Source organism: Mus musculus, chromosome 5, assembly GCF_000001635.26.
Source record: "Mus musculus strain C57BL/6J chromosome 5, GRCm38.p6 C57BL/6J".
Classification (NCBI taxonomy): Eukaryota; Metazoa; Chordata; class Mammalia; order Rodentia; family Muridae; genus Mus; species Mus musculus.
In genome coordinates, this window is record NC_000071.6 from 121,148,245 (window position 1) to 121,168,073 (window position 19,829).

General features: G+C 48.9%; 1 protein-coding gene across 2 annotated transcripts in view; it reads right to left on the reverse strand.

Annotated features, from left to right (window-relative positions):
• Ptpn11 (protein tyrosine phosphatase, non-receptor type 11) overlaps positions 1–19,829 on the reverse strand; it is a 60,865-nt gene that overhangs the window by 17,712 nt on the left and 23,324 nt on the right. For both annotated transcript variants that reach the window (NM_001109992.1, NM_011202.3), the window contains exons 3-10: positions 19,605–19,799; positions 16,251–16,443; positions 14,894–15,010; positions 14,465–14,578; positions 6,186–6,282; positions 4,231–4,310; positions 3,968–4,126; positions 859–990 (exon numbers count right to left, since the gene is read on the reverse strand). In NM_001109992.1, coding sequence (NP_001103462.1) covers positions 859–990; positions 3,968–4,126; positions 4,231–4,310; positions 6,186–6,282; positions 14,465–14,578; positions 14,894–15,010; positions 16,251–16,443; positions 19,605–19,799 — 1,087 coding nt within the window. The remainder of the gene's footprint in view (positions 1–858; positions 991–3,967; positions 4,127–4,230; positions 4,311–6,185; positions 6,283–14,464; positions 14,579–14,893; positions 15,011–16,250; positions 16,444–19,604; positions 19,800–19,829) is intronic.

Here is a 19,829-nt window from a genome sequence, read left to right on the forward strand (position 1 = left end):
TTATGCAGAGGCCCAACCTCACGCCAGCTGGAGAAGCCACACTCAGGTCACCTCAGCCTGAAGCACAGCTATCTAAGTGTAGGGCTTCTCAGCATACCTGACTTTAATCCATGAGGATAAAAGTAGATTTCTTAATCTAGGAATCCCCAAAGAAATCAAACAAGGCCCTTGTAAACACACAACAACATGACTCCGAGCCAGCCACTCCAGGACTAAGCCTGAGCCACAGGCCATGGAGAAGAGCTCCAGCACTAACCTTGCTCACAGACTTGATCACAGCCTGGGACGGTAGCTGCTCCCCTACCTGGAGCCTGTTCTTCTGCCTGCATGCACAGCCCCTCTGGCTGGCAACTCAGCAAGTGTCACCTCTCAGAGGCCCTACCTACCTACCCTGTGTCATGTCACAAGAGTTGAAGGCTGCCAGGCAGTGGTGGCACACGCCTTTAATCCCAGCACTCGGGAGGCAGAGGCAGGTGGATTTCTGAATTGGAGGCCAGCCTGGTCTACAGAGTGAGTTCCAGAACAGCCAGGACTACACAGAGAAACCCTGTCTCGAAAAAACAAAAACAAACAAAAACAAAAAACAAAAAAACAAAAAACAAAAAAAGAGTTGAGGGCCAGGAAGCTGCAGTTACCCTTACCCCCATCTCTCCACGCTCTGTGAGGGCAGGACCTATGCCTGCCTTCCTCACAAGGGAAGATAGTGGCAAACTGGGCTCAACAGCTATGAGGCACCCGACGTGGCGCTCAACCAGTGAGTGACAGGACACAGGACAAAGGTTGAATGCGAGCAGAGTACCACAGTGACTTCGAAACATGGACAGCTACACAGTGTCTAGAATACGACAATATACTTACTTGTCCGACCTTAGAGAGTTTGAGCTCTCGTAAAGTGTAGTCATGGGCGGCACTTTCTTTGACGTTCCTAACACGCATGACCCCGTATTCTTTGAGCGCATACTCATCAGGCCAGTACTTGACACATTTGCTCTGGAAGGAACCACAAGGAGCCTGTTAATTAATGTCCCAAGCCCTAGTGAAAATCCAGACCTGCAATGACCAATCATCCCAGGCCTGCTGGTGACAGCAGCAGGAGGCTCCTCCTGGGACAGGAGCCTGCCTCTATCCTCTAGAATGCCAACAAGAGAACAATGCAAATGAGCAAGGCAGGCCACAGGGGGGAGGGTAGGAGGTGCCGCAGGTTGGCCAGATGCCCACCCCATGCCCCACCCACTAGCTACCAGATCAGAGTCAACACCTGCTTATTCAGCTCTGAGGATAAAACAGGCAAAGTGGGAGGGACTGCCCCCAGGCAAGCAGAACTTGCAATTCTAGCATTCTATCAGTTGTTCTGAGAGGACAGGCAGATGGCTGACACTGTCCTATCATGTGTACCTGGATTTCTCTGAACAGTATGAACAGCTCACTCAGAGGGGCAGCCAGGGTTCTGGGCCAGCTGCTTTCTCTATATCCAGACTCATCTGACACCAACCACACACCAGCTTCCCAAAACCAAGAACACAGTCTGCAATGGCTGTTGGCTTCAAGAACAGATTGGGGGGGGGGGGGGGGGAGCTGGGGGCTGGGTGAGATGGCTCAGTGGTTAAGAGCGCCGACTGCTCTTCCAAAGGTCCCGAGTTCAAATCCCAGCAACCACATGGTGGCTGGCTCACAACCATCCGTAACAAAATCTGATGCCCTCTTCTGGAGTGTCTGAAGACAGCTACAGTGTACTTACATATAATAAATAAATGAATCTTGAGAAAGAAAGAAAGAAAGAAAGAAAGAAAGAAAGAAAGAACGAACGAACAGAGGGGGGAAGCACACACCATTATTGATTTATGTATTGAGTATTGGCACTTGGGAAGCAGAGGCAAGCAGGTCTCTGTGAGCTCAGGGACAACCTGATCTACATAGCAAGTTCCAGGCCAGCTAGAGCTGCATAGTGGTACCCTGAACAGATAAACTGAAAGCTGAGTGTGCACACTTGTAGTCCCTGAAGACAGAGGCAGGAGAATCACTTCCAGTGTAAGTCTGGATTGCTCTACATAGTGAATAGCAGGCCAGCCAGAACTATATAGCAAGATCCTGTTTCAAAACAAACACCAGGGCAGGCAGCTGAGAAAGAAGTAACAATGACATAAAGGTAAGAAGCCTTGTCCAGCCGAGGAATGAGCCTGTGTTATCTCCAAGAGGAACAGTTCCATCATCTACCAATGATAAGTCCAAGACAGAACATGCTCTGCTTCTGTCTTTCTGGAAATCGTCACACTCACTTTCTAAAACCACCCATGTGAACATCAGCAAGGAAAGTTTACATCAAAGTCTAGAAATGCTGAGTAACTTACAGGTGGTAAAAAACAAGAGGACAGCTAGCTACAGAGCTTAGTAACTAACCCAGAAAGGACCCCGAGACAGAAGGAGCAGCTGATGGAATATGTGATTTTTATTCTAAATTCAGCCTTTGCATTTGACCGTCTGGTAGGATTTCTATCACTGCCAACGTAATGGTGCTGTTTTCTGACCAATCAATTCAAGGATTGCTCTGGTCACTACAGAGGCCTCAACAGAGAACACAAAACCACCCTGCCTTGAAAAGAGACATTTCAGCTGACTCACAGCACCTGCGGCCCTCTGCTTAGTGGTTTGCATGTTGCAGGACTGCTGCGTAGGAGAGCTGCCACAATCTGGTTTTGCTTCTGTGCAGTGAGGGACACAGGCTGTAAACAAAGGCTGTCAAGAGACTCCAGAACTACTGTGCACACTCCCAGGGTGACATGAAGGACTGGGTCAAGGAGGTGAGGACTGGAGCTGAGCACAGGCACCAGGTACCATTCTGCCCAGGCTCTCTGCTCTGGAGTTTTCAACTGCACTTCCAATGGTGGCTAGCCTGATTCCTCTGTTACGAGCCCATGTCCTCTGTGCTAGATGAACTCTGACCTTTCCATCAAGCAGAAAGCAGGAACTGGGAAGAGCTGTAACTGAGAAGAGCCCAGGAACTCAGGACACCTAACATCACTGCTAAAGGCATGCAAAAGTACACCAACCAAAACCCTGCACCATCACTTGCCTCTCAGTTGCCAGGCTCAACTACCAAGAGCCCCACCTGTCTCAGGTTAGCTTCTAAATGTGACTATGAAATTGCACTCAATTTTATGTAAGGCAATAGAGAATATCCAAACAAAAACTCTAACCAGAACACAATTAAAATCCAAATATCAAAAACCTATAAATTGTGGCACACGCCACAAAAGACACAGATGAGCAAAGCACATGTCCTGGCTCAGACAAAGGAAGAGATCCAAGACGACACCACCATGTAGACAGGGGCTAAGGGAGTGGCACTAAGGAGCCTTCTGTATGGGTTCCCTCAAAACCAACTGAGTGGAGTGGGGACATTCCACAGCGCTCCATGAACTCCAATCAGAAAGCACCAATAAGCACGCTGGACCCATGGGTGCTCACATGCATCCCAGCACTTAAAAAGGTAGGAGCATTAAGGGGTTCCTTTAAACACCAGTTTTTTCTACATAGAGCTCAAGGCTAGGCTGAACATAAAACTCTGTATCTTTGAAAAGAAAAAGTTAGAAAAGAGGAGGAGGAGAAGGCAAATAAATACACACACTGAGACCTATCCAGTCCAGCCTTTTTTTTTCCAGAGGATCAGCCAGACCCACCTGACACATTCAATATTTTGTTGTTTGTTTGTTTTCTGAGACAGGGTTTCTATGTAGCCCTGGCTATCTTGGAACTGCTCTGTAGACCAGGCTGGCCTCAAACTCAGAGATCTGCCTGCTTCCTTGTCTTTGGATGCTGAGATTAAAGCCAAATACCACCACAATCCAGAAACACATTCCATAATTTGAATAGTAAAGAATACTTTATCAGATGCTGGGCACACAGAGCCCAGAGCTTGGGGGGTGGGGGTGGGGGGGTGGGGGGGGTATCAGAAAAGATAAGTGTGTACCTTCCCTCTCTCCACTTCCTTTGTGGTCATGACAATGACTCGAGAGTTCTCCTGGAACACCATCCGCCAGAAGTCATTCACCGTGTTCTGCAGGCAGCCTTGAGTGGCAATGTAACTCTTTTTGGGTTTGGAATTGTTGCACTTGGTCTCAAACTCAGGCTAGAAGTCAGGAAGAAAAGCCTTCAAGCATTTGAAAGATGGTGTCATTGGTATAAAGAGGCTTCCAACACATGGCCAGAAAATATAGCCAAAGTCAAGCTTACCATGATGATGTTTGCATTAATGTAATCAGAAACAGGCTCATTGGGATCCCCATCATGCAGAACGACCCTGGTATGATCAACTGAGGAGAAAGAGATGACAGCTGTCAGTCCTCAGCTTCAGCAGAAGCCAGCGGGGCTCAGGCCAGGCCAGTCTAACAATGACTTCCACAGGATCAAATCTCCAGTCAGCACATGTGCAACCTGCCACAACACCTCACTTTCCTGTCTCGGTGATGCTCTGGGGTACAGGCACTGGGTATGAGAACCATTTATGCTATCTTCATAACGTCTTATGGATCCAAAATCATTTCAACCCAAAAGGTTTGGGCTCCTGTTTTTCTTCCTATCTGGGTTTTGGTGACAAAGGTAGGGATTAAACCCAGAGCCTTATACATGCTAGACAAACAGTGTGCCACTCAGCTATATCCCCAGCTGGTTTCTGGTTTTAAAAAGAAGACTAAAGTACTAACAATGACATCTAAGATTTTCAAAGCCACCTAGGGAAAGAGAGGTGGGCCTGAGTACAGACGAAACAAGGCCACACAGGAGCTGGCTACTCCTGAGGCTGGGCAACAATATGTCAGCTTTTGTATGTTGATATATTCCACATGTTCTATAACAAAAGGTTTCTTAAGGAGACAGAGTAAAATACAGTGTTTGTAAGACAAGATTCATAAAGTATGAGTTGTCTTAATTCTGTACAAAAATACATTATCAGTATAAAATTCTGAGTGCTCTATCAAAACCAACGTAGTTTACGATGGCAATCAGAAGCAAGGCTGGATGTGTTTCATAGATAGAATTTTGATCTTCTGCCTCGTCCCCCATCTTTAAAGAAATAAGATGTGCACTCATAGGACGGTGCAGGCCTGGAATCCCAGCTACACAGAAGGATGAAACGGGAGAACCACAAGTTCAAAGCCCACCTGGGTAACTTATGAAACTGTCTCAAAAAAAAAAAAAGGATTTAAGAAAGGGGTTGGTGATGTAGCCCTGGGTTCAATCACCAACATTTAAAAAAAAAAAAAAAAAGGAAGGATCAGAGGACACACTGATTGATTGGTGGCTAGCACAGCAGCAGACAGGTCATTTGAGAAACAGCTGCACTTTACAGTGAGAACCTCCTCTGAGGGGGCGAAATTTAGAAATAAAAAGAATGAGGTCCTCCAAGCCCCCAGGACCCCTATTCAGTTCCACGTGATTCTCTGCAAACTCTGGTTTGCTTGTCTCATGAAAGCAATGCCTCCTCCCCTACACAAGTCAGACAGCCATGTGGAATGAACACGAACACACACACACACACACACACACACACACACACACACACACAGGCGCGGGTTTCTGACCAGGGCTGGGGCTGTGGCATGGTGGCAGAGTGCTCGCTCACCCTGAGTGGTGAGATCTGCCCTTCACTTTCCCAGTGCTCAGACAAAACAAGTGCCCTGCTTTCATCTACACAGTTCTAGATTAGGTAACATCAAAATGTGCAGCAGCAGAGTGAGCGCCAGCCTGTGCAGTGATGGGGTCCTCACTAAAGGCCCTAGCGCCCTGCCACCGTGTGTATACTACAGGGGGCTCAGCTCTGGGTGTTCACAAGGTCCCTTGTCGCTTGTTCTGAGCCAGCAGAAGGTGATGATGAGCCCAGTAGGCTCTCCTTTCTCCGAATGGGAAACAGAGGCCCAGAGGAGAGGCACCTACCTCTAACTCACAGATTTGTCAAGAGGAGCAGAGACACAACTCAGCCCATGAGGCACTTGCCTGAGTCTGACTCTCGAGACACGACGAGCCTCAAGGTTGGTATATGTAGGTAACACGACCAGGAGAGTACCACAGAGAGCCGCTACTTAGCTTTCCTGGCCTCGGGAGGGCATCAGTCCCATCACGACTGGTTATATTAGCCAGCATGTGACCCCAGCGCACATTGGCTGCTACTGAGGCAGGAGACAGATACTCACAGGGCAGGATGTTTTTGTATCTGTTTTTGTTTTTATTTTCTTGTCTCTGTCCTTCTTTTCGGCTATAGAGAAGTTTGCATTCCTGTTGCTGGAGCGTCTAGAAACAGAGAAGAGGAAATGTTATCATGTATCAGACGTGCTCAATAGAGCTGGAAGTCAAATGGCTCACATCTGAGACCTGAGCTCAGTCCCCACAAACTACATGTGAAAGAGAAGAACATCTGAAAGCTGTCCTCTGACCTCCACACACACACACCATGGTACGTATGAGCCATCCATGCGCGTGCGCGCACACACATATACATACACAAGTAAATCAACAAAGGGAGGGAGGGAGGGAGGGAGGGAGGGAGGGAGGGAGGGAGGGTGGGTGGGTCAAACAACAAAACTCTACCCAGTCACACAGAACAACTCTGCCTCTGCCACTCTATAGAGTCTGTCTAGAGACTATCACCTGGAAAGATGATCACAGTTAGTCACACTCCCAGAATGGGATGTGAGCCACATGCTTACACTGACCAGAGTACACACCAACGGCAGCAGCACATGCACCAGGGAGAAAACGTGGACGTGGCGTTCTTTTTTTGTTTCAGTGACCCGGCCTGTTTACCTTAGCTGTTTTGCCCCTAAACGTGCTACAATGGGTGTAAGAAAGGCACAAGGCCGGCACTGGTGAGAGCCAGCACAGGGTTTGCAGGCATCAAGCACACAGTGCAGGGTCTTCAGCCCTAGAATATGGACACAGGAAAGGCAGAAGCAGCTTGGTGTCACCAGACGACAAGACGCCCAGCTTTGGGGTCCTCTTATGTCGTGCCCAAGTCAGCACCTTAATGACAGCTGTGTCCAGAGCTGCTGCCCTACACTTTCCCCCAGGAAACCTGGACAAAATGCAATTTGACCCAGAAGGAAAAAGCAGGGAGCAAGATGGATTCCAGAAGAAAGCAATGGACAGCTCTGAGGGGCAAAGAACTGGAGATGCCATCAAGGAAAGAGATAAAGCATAAAGGGAGACTGGCCCAGTTGGGAAAAGCCAGGCTGAGGCAGTTAGGGAGATTCGTTTTCGAAATGACAAAAAAAAAAAAAAAAAAAAGAATCTCTTTAGCTCTCAGCAAGCCTAGCTTGTCAGTTCTGTGTTGCTGAAGGTGGAGCCTGGGGTCTCTGATGTACGCTAGGCAGTGATCTGCCACAGAGCCCTTAAGCCGTTTTTGATAGAAAATCACAGACAGACAAATGAGAAGGGTGAGAGGCAGTTAAAATGAAAAAAGAGTTCCTCTATGATGTGTCTAACAGCGAGCAGCCTGGGAAGCTCTCTGCAAGGAGAGGCAGAGCTACCCAGCACAACAATGGAGCCTGCACCACTTCACTTAGCTGAAATGTCAATGATGGGGGAAATGCTGGGGACTTAAAACAAGTTTGTGACTCAGTCTCAACATACAAAGTTCAGCCTTGCACATGGCACACAGTGCAAGTCTTTAGCTGGTGAGGACCGGAGCAGAAAGAAAATAAGATCTATAGACCTGGACAATGCAATGCTTATATGAGTTTTTTTAAAACTCGTTCAGATCAAGTAATTAAAGTCATTTGCCTTCTGGGAGCTGGCGTTCCCTGACCTTGAGCTGGCCACAAAGGCAATGAGGTGGACAGGCCACAGGGATGATATTCAAAAATAAGTGCATGCATTGAGGGGATCCAACCCTTCAGAAGCAGCCAGAGCGAGGAGCGGGGAGGGGAGGTGCCCTGGCAATGGTGACAGGGTAAGGGCCTGCAGCTTTACTAAAACTTGGCAGTAACTTGTGACCATAACCTATGATTCAAACGTCATGTGACGTTTATTCATAAGGACATGTTGCAGCTCATCTCTGTAAAAGGTAGGGCCCTGCACCTCCCTGGTTTATCTTAGCTCCTGCAATGAGGGTGCTATCAAGAATGACCTTGACAAGAAAACTCAAAAGAGCTTTCAGGAGCTCTGTGCAACATTCCCAACTGCCTTTTGCACATGCTGTGGAGGTCATGTCAGGCTGTGAGCCCTGAGGCCCCCAAGGGCCAAGCCCAGGCCCTTGCATCCAGGCAGTTGGGTGCTGACTGACAGCAGTGAGCAGCCTTCAGGGATAACAAATGTATGACGCCTACCTCAGCTTTCCCTCCATGACTCTGCAGCCCATCCCTCCGCATGTCCAGGCCCAAACTGCTCAGACCTCTTCAGTCCTACAATGAGGGCAGCTAGATAGCCAATAAGATCTCAGCAGTTGCTGGGCAATGGTGGTGCACGCCTTTAATCCCAGCACTTGGGAGGCAGAGGCAGGTGTATTTCAAGTTCAAGGCTAGCCTGGTCTACAGAGTGAGCTCCGGGACAGCCGGGGCTACACAGAGAAACCCTGTCTCAAACAAACAAACAAACAAAAAAGATCTCAGGAGTTAGGATTGTCTATCCTCTGTCTCCAGAGGCACTCCAGCTGTAGCTGAGATTAGCAGCTAGCCTCTGCCAAAAACCTCTTCCTTCTGGGCACCAGGCTAATGGGAACAGGAGTCTGACTGTATCCCGTAGCCCTTCCCTACTCCAAGGTGTATGTTCTGCAGTGTTCCATTCACCAGCAATCCTGTGAACCTGCATGTCACTCAGCAACTGCACTGAAGACAACGCAAAGCCAGGCAGTAAAAAAAAAAAAAAAAAAAAAAAAAAAAAAAAAAAAACTAGGACACAGACTGGTGACATCATTCCCCAGGAATTACAACCAAACCATGGGCTCTCAGAAGAGCGTAGCCAGAGGTGGAGAGACACCATCCCACTATGCAACCTCAGCAAATGTGAAAAGGGGCTGGAGAGATGGCACAGCAGTGAAAGTCCTGCTGCTCCTCCACAGGACCTGGGCTTGGTTCCCAGCACCCACCCAGCAGCTCACATTTCAAGGGAATTAGATCTAATATTCTAGGAATAGCCTCTCCACAGGTACTGCATGCACATGGAACACAGGCATTTATGCAAGGAAAACACCCATACACCCAAAAGGCTTTGTGAAAGACAAAGCACTCAACTGTGCTGGGTCTGGGATGGCTCTTCTGCAGAAGTCACGGGGCCACAGAGAAATGAAGGGGGCACTGGATAGCCCAACTCCATGAAGGGCAGGGTGAGACTGGGCAGCATGTCTAGACTCACGCATGAGGAAGAGGAAGGCTGAGAAGAAATGAAGTCAGGAAAGGCAGAGGACCGAGGGAGCAGGCAAGGCAGGGCAATCTCAGGCCAGTGGAAGAAAACACACATGGCCAACTTGGAACGGAACATGAAACAGAAGTCCCCAAGCTGAAACCATCTGTCATCGCCACCCATGAGGACATCTTTCTGACTTTTCTTGAGTCAGATTCTTGGTTCTTCACAATGAAAATACCATGCTTCCAAAAGGAAAAAGGAGTCACTGAAAGTTCTGAGATTTGCATAAAGGATGTTACAGCATCAGAGGCAGGGGATGCGATGGAGAAGCTCAAGTCTTCTCAAGTAGGAGACCTGAACATCAGGCTGAAATCCTCTCTCCATGCCCTGCCCACCTGAGCCACCCCACACAGGCACCATCTCTTCATGCATCTGGAGATAGAATTAGGTGCCCACCTAGCTCAATGGTCAGAGAGGCCCAATGCTCAGCAGGACGCAGATCATGGAAATGCCTTCCTTTCCAAAAGAGGCAGACATGGGAGGGAACAACAGTTCTGGCCATGGGAGAAAGAGAAGGAAATTGCATCAAGGGCACCAATGGTCCAGCCTTCAGCTCCAGAGCAATGTGCAACTTTCAAAGACATGGAGCAAAAGGAGAGTTCTGTCTCTAGAGGAAGAGGACCAGCTTGGGAGGCACGAGTCTGAAGAGCAAAGACAGTAAGCAGCAGAGTGGAAAACCGCCCAAACCATGGAGTCAGAGCACTAAAGCATCACACGCTTATGGGTGCTGGGTCAGTCAGGAGGAGAACGCAGGGGCAACAGGATGGGCAGCAGGAAAGGAAAGGAACAGAGCAGGGGTGTGCTCCTGCTTCAAGATGCAAGGGAGGAAATGGGGAGCTGAGCAGGGAAGGGAAACAGGAAGAGAGGGATGGGGAGGGAGAGAACCTGCTTCAGCAAGGCAAAGCATGGTGGTGGGTGCCTGTGAACCCAGTACTTAGACAACGAGGTCAGCATAGGCTTGTCCCAAATACTGAAAAGGGGAAAGGGTGCTGAGGGTGTAGCTCGGTTGGTAGTGGGTTTACGCAGCACACACAAGGCCCTTGGCCCAATCCCCAGCACTGTAGAAACTGGCTACTTGGAAGGTAGAGACAAGGAGTTTGAGGTCTCTCCAGCCTCAGGGAGCTTGTGGCTAGCCACCTGAGCTAGCTATACACAACCTTGCCTCAAATAACAAAAAAAAAAACCTCAGTGGCATCAACAGGGAGATGCCACAACTAAAGAAGGTTCAAGATGTAAGGAGCTAAAACAGAAGCTGCAGAAGGGCACTCACAGCCTGGGAAGCAGCAGTAATGTCCTCTTCCTCCACAGCACAGGGTACCAGAAGGAAAGAGCATAGGGCAAATGGAATTCCAGAGCCAAGGCCAACAAAGCCCTAAAGAGAACGCGACAGACAGAGAGCTGTGCTATCAGAAACTGGACAGAGCTCAGACGGAGGGAGGAGGCCTCAGACCCCGACACTGCTGTTCTAGGGGCCTCCAGGGAATGCTCTGGTTTGCCACTAGCCTGTGACCTGGAGCATTTAGGGCCTGCAGCTAGTCTGACTGGAGGCTGTCCTTTAATGTCGACCGCTTAGTCACCAGGGGAATATGTCCAGTAGAGATCACCAGCAAGAATTATCACTCCAGACAGCACCCAGGGTGCAGCTAAAGGCTTGTTTCTGTAAAGCATGAGTGCCTCTGAGGAGAGACAGTGCCTACAAGCAGGACAGAGTCCCTTTGGAGAAATCGGGGGCAGCAGCTGAAGGCCCTAGGGCTCCTTCCAGCCAGAGGCCAGCAGAGCTAACGGGTAGGTCAGGCACCCTCTGAAGGGAAGAGACTGCCCATCAGAAAACTGAAATTACTAGGGAAAGGAGTTAAAACACTGGGGAAGTAACCCCAGTAAAGCAAATGTCCTATGGTTCTGTCTAGTTGGGATTTAAGGGTTTTGTCTGTTGGATTTTCTCCCCTTTATCATGTGCTGAGATTTAATCAGAAACACTGAGTTCAGAAACTAAAGTCTTCCTGAAATCCAGCCTGTGAGCCTAAATCACAATGCCTGAAGCATGAGGGATGTCAAATCTCAGCTGCACACAGCCCTGGGTTCCATCGGGGACTCGGGGATGAAAACAAGCTGTCCACCAGTGAAGCAAAGCCCAGCACAGTGCCCCACGCCACCACAGCATCAGTGGCAGCCCCTCTGTCGAGTCTGGAGCAAGCGTCTTACTTAGCCAATGCAGCTCTCTGAAGGAGCTCAGGTTTAACGCATCCACAAAACTTTATTTGAAGTCTACTTGGGAGTCAGAGGGTTGGGGCTGTCTGCTGGAGTCTGAGGATATAAGGAACCAAATGGAACTGTCCTGGGACCCTCACTGCACTGGTCACTTTCCTAGATGACACATGCCCTCTTGTTCCCTCAGCAGGACATCTGGGCAAAGTAGTCCCTTCCTTCAATAGACTCACGGAAGTTATCTGCTTCTCTGGATGTGTGATGCATTAAACCAGCAGCCACGTACATTATTCACAGATGCCTATGCGCACATATAATAGGAAGGAAGTACCCAGCTTGCAGTGGGGATGGGGGATGGGAAGGCTCCCCTGAGAAAAATCCCAGAGGGAGAAGCTGAAGACTGAAGAGGTATCCAAAACAAACAAACACACACACAAAACTCTTAACAGTCCCAAGTAAAAGCTGATGGGTTCACAACCTGCTCCCTCCAGCCTCCTCTTAATAACAGCACCCTGCAGCAACTCAAGTAGTAGAATTCAGGCTCCTTTGAAAGCTCATCAGAGTGCACTTCGAAAGGTGAGATCCACCACCACCACCCCACCTCCCCAGCCCCAATCAGAGCACACCGTGGAACACGGGATGCTGCACTCATCATTCTCTAGGAAGCAGTTCTGACGTGCTCATAACAGTGTTCTGCAGGTGAGGCTCAAACTTTAGCTTCAGGGATTGAAACTATAATAGGAGTAAACTTCCGACAACCCAACCTGCAGTAGCCTTTCTTCCTTAGCCTCATGGACCCAACTCCAGTTTCAACGGGCAGTTTCTTAAGGCTGACTTCCCTGGAGAGCTGGGGACAATCTGAGATCTCATCTGCAGGACCCACCCCTCAATGCTCTGACAACCCCAACAATACAGATGGGAGCCTGACTGGTTCACCGCACACAAAGCCACTCACTTTTTCCTTTTATGCTATTATTGGTGTATAAAAGACAGGCTGAACTCATGTGTTATGAAGGGAAGGAAGCCATCTACAATTTGTTTTCCATGGCCACGGAGCAAAGGGTGAACCGGGGAGATGGCGGTGCATACTGGAATCCCAGCAGTTGGGAGGTAGAGATGAGGGACTAGCAGCTAGGCAGATCCTGGACAGGGAGGTAGATGGAGAAAGGAACACAGATAGACAGGGAGGATGGCAAGACCCCAGCTTCTTCCTCTCTTGAGAGTAAGGTCTGGCGGGCTTTGGTTTCCCACAGCAGGGCCAACTCCTGGCTGAAATGGTACAGACTATGTTCAAGGCAAACCTGAACATGTCTACCTGAAGCTGCAGTCTATCATCTCCTCTGCGCTACACTCAGAAGACTCAGAGCTGGGGGCTGCAAAGATGGCTCAGCATCTCCCCAGCTCCTCTTTCTCTCTTCACCCTCGTGTTGAAGACTATATTAAAATATCCTTTACTTTATAGTAATTAATACACTGGAGAACAGTATTTTATTGACAACCAAGTATGAACTACTGGCTATACACTTGTGGCAAAAGGCTCATCTTTATAGAAATATTCAATCTTGAGAAAAAGAGGAAGATAATATGAAGTGCTGCTAAGTGGGACAGCACAGGCTCTGCCTGCACAAGGTCCTGCACTGGATCCGCAGGACCAATCACTAAATAAATAATTTAAAGATGGCCACATGGCTCATTCTGCTCTCATCAGACCTTCACTGACACCTTTATCCCTGTCTCTCTCAACAGGAAACTTCGGAATGGTGTTCAAAGAGTCCACCCCAATGGCTCATATGAGACCAGACCCAAGTTCTAGTCCCTATGCATCACTGCAGAGCAAGCACCAAGAATGTTCTAGGATGGGCCCATCTCCAGGGCTGAGATTATCAACATCTGTGCTAAGGAGGGTGGACAATCTACTCGACCTCTCTGACCTCACACTCCTCTGTGGAATGGAACTAGCACCTCTCTCTGAAAGCTGTCTGGCACATGGTGGCACAAACAGCTGCTGAATCCTCAAGTCCTACACAAAGCATAGACTAACCAGTCCTGTGAAACAGAAAGGAGGGAAAGGGAGGGGAAAATGGAGGAGGGTGCGTGTTAGCTGCATTCCAAACTATCAAAGAATAAATTAAAAATATTCTCTAAAATGGGCATGGGATGGCAGAAGCAGGCAGATCTCTAAGCTGGAGGCCAACCTGGTCTACTGAGCAAGTTCCAGGCCAGCCAGGGCTACATAGAGAAGTCCTGTCTGGAAAAAACAAAACAAAATATAAACGCAGACAGTGCACAGACATTTGTAGGTTTGTGCTATGTGCAGGCATGAGTGACATAAGGTGAGTGACATAAGGTGAGTGACTGTGGAGGGAACAAGGACAGAAGATCTGTCTGTAAAGCTCTGGTCAAAGGAGCAAGGAGAGAAGACAGACAAACCAGAGGACACATGGGTCGGCAGCATATGAGCGCACAGGGCCACAGTCAGGCCCACACACGAGCAGGGCTCAAGACAGAGGTCAGCCCCTTCACTTCCCTGCTATGCTGTGAACTCACAGCCAGGCCCCTTCTCCTGGCCTCACACATGGCACTGAAGCTGCCTTTTGTCTGAAGCCCCTCAGATGCCAGAGAAATTCTATCCTTCTGCTTTCCTGGGGTCCTGCCAGTGGTCTGAACCAAAAAGTAAATGGAGCCGCTGGCACATCTGTCTGAGACAAGCTGCCAACCCTTCCCAGGAACACAATGCCCCTCTGCTTCAAAGAAGTCTCTCAGCAACCGGCCACACACACAGCAAAGGAAGCCAGGCCTCAGTGCAGCCCTCTCACCTGTTTAAACATCATCTAATAGCACACAGAAAAACAAGTTGTCAGTGACTTACCTCAAACTCTTCCCAAAAGCCCTGCTTGACTTTATCTGTGGTCTCAGCCAGCTTGCTTAACTCTCGAACCCGGCTTTCAATTTCAGCAGCATTGATACGAGTTGTGTTGAGGGGCTGTTGTGTTCAGCAGTGGTGGAAAAGGAGAAAGCATGTTTTAAACAGTATCAATGCAGAAAGAAAAAGACTTCACAGAAGCAAAGGCAGGAGGCACATCATCCCAAATTGGGAGGGGGGGGGGGTGTCACTGAAGCAGATCAGCAGATCAGCGCCCCTTCTTGTCTGTTTCTCAGATGTGTAGTAATCCCTGTGTGCTGAGTGTGCTCCTGCCATGGTAAATGTGCCATCACAGGCCCAAAGCAACAGGGTCACGTGGCTGTGGAATGACCCTTGAGCCCTTTCCCCTGTTAGCCAGTCCTCATGGATCCTGACCTGCTTGAGCTGCAGGACTGTGCCCAGCGTCTCCACCATGGGGTTCTTCTTGTAATGCTCCACCAGGTCTGTCAGAGAGTCAAAGCGCTCTCCCCCACCAACGTCGTATTTCAGCTCCTTTCAAAACCAAACAGATGGCGCCATTACCTCATGCTACATTCCTGTCTCCCTACCTGCCTGCAGCCACTGTGTTCTTAGTGACATGAACCTGTACATAGACACAAGCCACATGTCTGTCTAGAGAGCATGATGAGAATAAGACACACATGTATCATGTTAACATACCTCGTGTCCACGTCATCACAGTGGAGCCACACTTGGCCTTGACAAGAGAACCCTGTCATTGGTGGCAAGTGGATGAGGCAGGAGAGCCTCCCAGTAAAGCAAATGATCCAAGTGCGAAAGGAGCATACAGTGTCCCCTCATTTATATGTAGTATCCAAGGAAAAAAGTCCAAGACACTGTGACAAGAGGTCAAATGGTGACTATGAAGGACTTAGGGGCAGGGGAAGATCCACAGATGCTCTGGATGGTGAACAGGCTCAGGAGCCCCAGTCAGAAGCAACGACAACAGTGTTGCATACTCTGGAGATTGGCTGGGAGGGCATCTGAAGTAGTGTGCAGTGAGTGATGGGTGCACTGAACTGGCCAACTGCAGAAACCTGAACTGCAATCAACGGAAACCTAGAGACTGACTCCCAGAAACAGAAACCCCAACAGCACCGTACTCTGAAGGACAGGAAACAGCAGTGCTGAGGAGGCAGGGGCGGCAAGAGAGGAAGGCAGGGGAGGCAGGAGACTGCAGCTCAGTGATGGGACAGGTACTAGGCTCCATCCCAGCACCAAAGACAATAAATGGCATAAAATGAATTAAATCAAAATCAAATGTAAACTCTATAATGACACAACACACTTCCCATCACCTCAGACTCCTCACCATGCCTCTGCCCAGCATCACGTGATGTCATGTGTGCAGCCGTGATGCTATACACTAGGGAATGTGACAAGAAAGCAGTCTGCATGTGTTCAGATAGACACAGGATGCTTTTCTGAAGTCTGCTGACCCCAGGGGTGCACCCACAGACATGGGAGGGACAGTGCAGTGTCACCAGCCAATGGGCTTCAGGAGTCATGGATCCATACAACCCATCTCAGAAAAACAGAAACAAAACAGCCAACAGAAAAACACAGCAACAACTAAAAGGAAAGAAACAACAACAGTGCTTCAAAACGATGGGCCCCACACGGGGTGCAGCCAAGCAAGGACAGAAGGACAGGCGGTGTGCTGGTGTCTAGTCCTCTCAGCAGAAGCCCCCAATGCAGCTGATGCGGGCCCACAGTCCCCATGGTGCTCTACCTGACAGCGGATCATGACGTGGGTCACTTTGGACTTGCCGTCGTTGCTCTCCCCTTTGTCGTCACCAGTGCGCACGGAGAGAACGAAGTCTCCGGGGTGGCTCTGGCTCTCTCGAACGAGGAAGCTGCCATGCTTGCCCTTCTCCGTCAGCAGCTTCTCTGCTTCTTTTCCAGACAAGTGACCATGGAACCACCTGTGAACATATTTGACAGGGAACAAGCTGAGCTCAGCTGCGGTGTGTGCGCGCGCGCGGCACGTTCTCACGGACCACACTCACTCACTCTGCTCAGCACAGGCGCCTGACACACAGCTTCCTCCAGAGGGTACTGTCTGACAGGCAGTCTACATCTTGGACAGGAAAAATGACAAAGATATGTTAAAAATGACAACTAAAATTCGATTTTCTCTTTTGAGGCAGTCTCACTGTGTGACCCAGGTTGGTCTTGAGCTGTAGACCGTCCTGCCTCAGGCTCCTAAGTGCCAATATTGTGAGCGCCTCCACCACATCTGGCCTCCATTAAATCTTTTAAAGGAGCTCAGAATCACTGGAAAACAATGTCCACAAGACAATGATGGTACACACCTTTAATCCAAACACTGGAGAGGCAGAGGCAGGTGGATCCGAGTTCTAGACCAGCCTGGTCTACAGAGTGAGTTCCAGGACAGCCAGGGCTACACAGAGAAACCCTGTCTCAAAACCAAACCAAACCAAACCAAACAAACAAAAAAACTATATCCTCAATGCTTCCTATTTCCTCTTAAATCTCCCATCTTTTAAAAACACAATTTGGGGGCTGGAGAGATGGCTCAGCAGTTAAGAGCACTGACTGCTCTTCCAGAGGTCCTGAGTTCAAATCCCAGCAACCACATGGTGGCTCACAACCATCTGTAATGAGATCTGATGCCCTCTTCTGGTATGTCTGAAGACAGCTACAGTGTACTTATGTATAATAAAAACTAAATCTTAAAAAAAAAGCCAGGCGTGGTGGTGCACGCCTTTAATCCTAGCACTCAGGAGGCAGAGGCAGGCGGATTTCTGAGTTCGAGGCCAGCCTGCTCTACAAAGTGAGTTCCAGGACACCCAGGGCTACACAGAGAAATCCTGTCTCGGGGGGGAGGGGGGGGACCACATACACAATTTGACTTTTTAGTGCCTGACTCTAACAGAGCCAGTTGTTGCATTTAGTGAAGAGGTAAGAAAGTTGCAACTGGGTGTGGTGGTACATGCTTATAATTCATGTGCACTGCTAGCTTTAGTCAACTTCATAGAAGCTACCATCACTTGGGAAGAGAAAGCCTCAATTGAGAAAATGTCCCTATCAGACTAGTCTGTGGGCTAACCTACTGCACATCTTCTTAATTGATGACTGATGGGGGAGGGCCCATCACTGCTGGTAATGCCACCCTTTGGCTAGTGATCCTGGGGACTATAAGAAAGCAGGCTGAGCAAGCCAAGAGAGCGGGCCAGTAAAGACCATTCCTTTATGGCCTCTGCATCCGTTCCTGCTTCCAGGGTCCTGCCTCGAGTTCCTGCCCTGACTGCCCTGGATAACGGACTATAAGCTGTAAGGTGAAGTAAGCCCTTTCCTCTCTAAGTTGCTTTTGGATATAGCATTTTATCCCAGCAACAGAAACCCCGACAGAGACCCCATCCACTGAGGAGAGGAGACCGAAAATGAAGAGTACGAGGTCATCTGCAGCTACACAGCCATCTGGAGACAGCCCAGCCTACATGAGGCCTGGATTCCAACAACAAACAAACAAGTGATCAGAGACCCGGGATCACATGAACCTGCTCCTGCCGTGCCACTAGATACAAAGGGGTCTTTGCTGTAGCTAATTCAAAGCATTTCAGCTTTTTCCCTATTTCCAACCTAATTGTACTTGTCTCTGACTCTGCTGGCCAGGTCAAACTACACTGGGCTATCCAGTCAAGCTTTAATGGTGTTCCATCCTGGAGCAGGCACAGGGGTTTCCTTAACAGTGTGAGTTCTCATGGACAGAGAGAACAACGTCTACATGGGACCAAGACATCTGTACTTTAGCTAGTGTGCTAGGAACCCTTGATACAGGCTGCCCAGAGCCATCAGATGGCAGACTCTAAGACCAAGGCTCTTAACTTAAGCTGTCACAGAAACATCCTGACACAGTCACTCGATCGCTATGGCTTTAGGTAAGGAAGACGCTAACCCGAGCAGTAACACTCATCACCACAGACTTGGTAGCATTCTTCCATCTACATGCCCCTGGAAAGGCACGTGCAGATCTAAAGCAGGTGGAGACAGCTTGAGACTACAGTAGTAGCCAGAGAAACAAATTTCTAGCAGGTAGGACAGAAAGCTGGGAAAGGCAAGACCCAGGATCTGCAATGAGAGAGGAGAATGCAGAAGCCAATGCCAGGTAAATAAAGCAAGTACCAGCTCTCAACTCCCATTCCCAACACCACCACCCTCCCACCCCGCAGCGCACATAGGAAGAACTTCACAACATGGCAGTTCTTTCTCTACAGACACGGATGTGCTACACATTTGGGAGAGAATGCTAAAAGCTGATGAAAAGCTGGTCCTTCAGGACTCTGCTTTTCCACTTCTGGGCTTAGCCTGACCTCTGATGGTACTGTTGCTAAATAACTGGTCAGAGCACCTTGCAGCACTGCTGCTATTTCGGCATCTCAAGCTCCGTATTCTCTGCCCCAACTCCCAAAGCTCATCAGCTGTTGATAAAGGTTACAATTAAAGCACATTCTAAATCTACCTGGAGAAAACGTAGGAGCCCTATAGAATCTGTGTAAGGAACACTAACTGCAGCTGCTGCAATGAGGGTATTCTGCCGATACTCTGACACTGCAGGCAGGGCATGTAGCTCAGTATATAGAGTGCTTTGCTAGCATGCACCAAGCCTATGTTCAATCTCTAGGACCACGTAAGCCAGACATGGCGAAGCATGCCTGTAACCCTAGTGCTAACTCAGCGGGTAAAGGCAGGGACAGGAATTCAGTTATCCTCAACTACACAAGCTATACAATGAGTTCCAGGCAAACAAACAAAAACACATCTTAAAAATGACAGCATGAAAACTTTATATGCCTCAGTACAGGGGAACGCCAGGGCCAAGAAGTGGGAGTGGGGGAGGCGGGGGGGGGGGTGTTTGGGGGACTTTTGGGATAGCATTTGAAATGTAAATGAAGAATATACCTAATAATAATAATAAAGAAACGTGGAAAAAGAAAAAAAAGATGACAGCATGAGGGACAGACACCAGCCTCTGGAGTCACACAGATCGTATGCATCCCATAAAGTGGGCTTACAATACACTGCCCTGGAGTGCAGACCTGGTCACGAAGATGTCACTGACCTTTCAGAGGTAGGGTCTGCACAGTTCAGCGGGTACTTGAGCTCGATAACATCTCCATTCTTCTCTTTCAGCTGCCCATGGTGTTCCATGTAATACTGAACCAGTTCAGCCAAAGTGGCAAACTTCTCCCCACCATAGAGGTCATAGTAGTCCCCAGTGTTCTGAATCTTGATGTGGGTAACAGCTCCATTTCTTCTAAAATAGTCCATTGAGAGAAGGCGTATC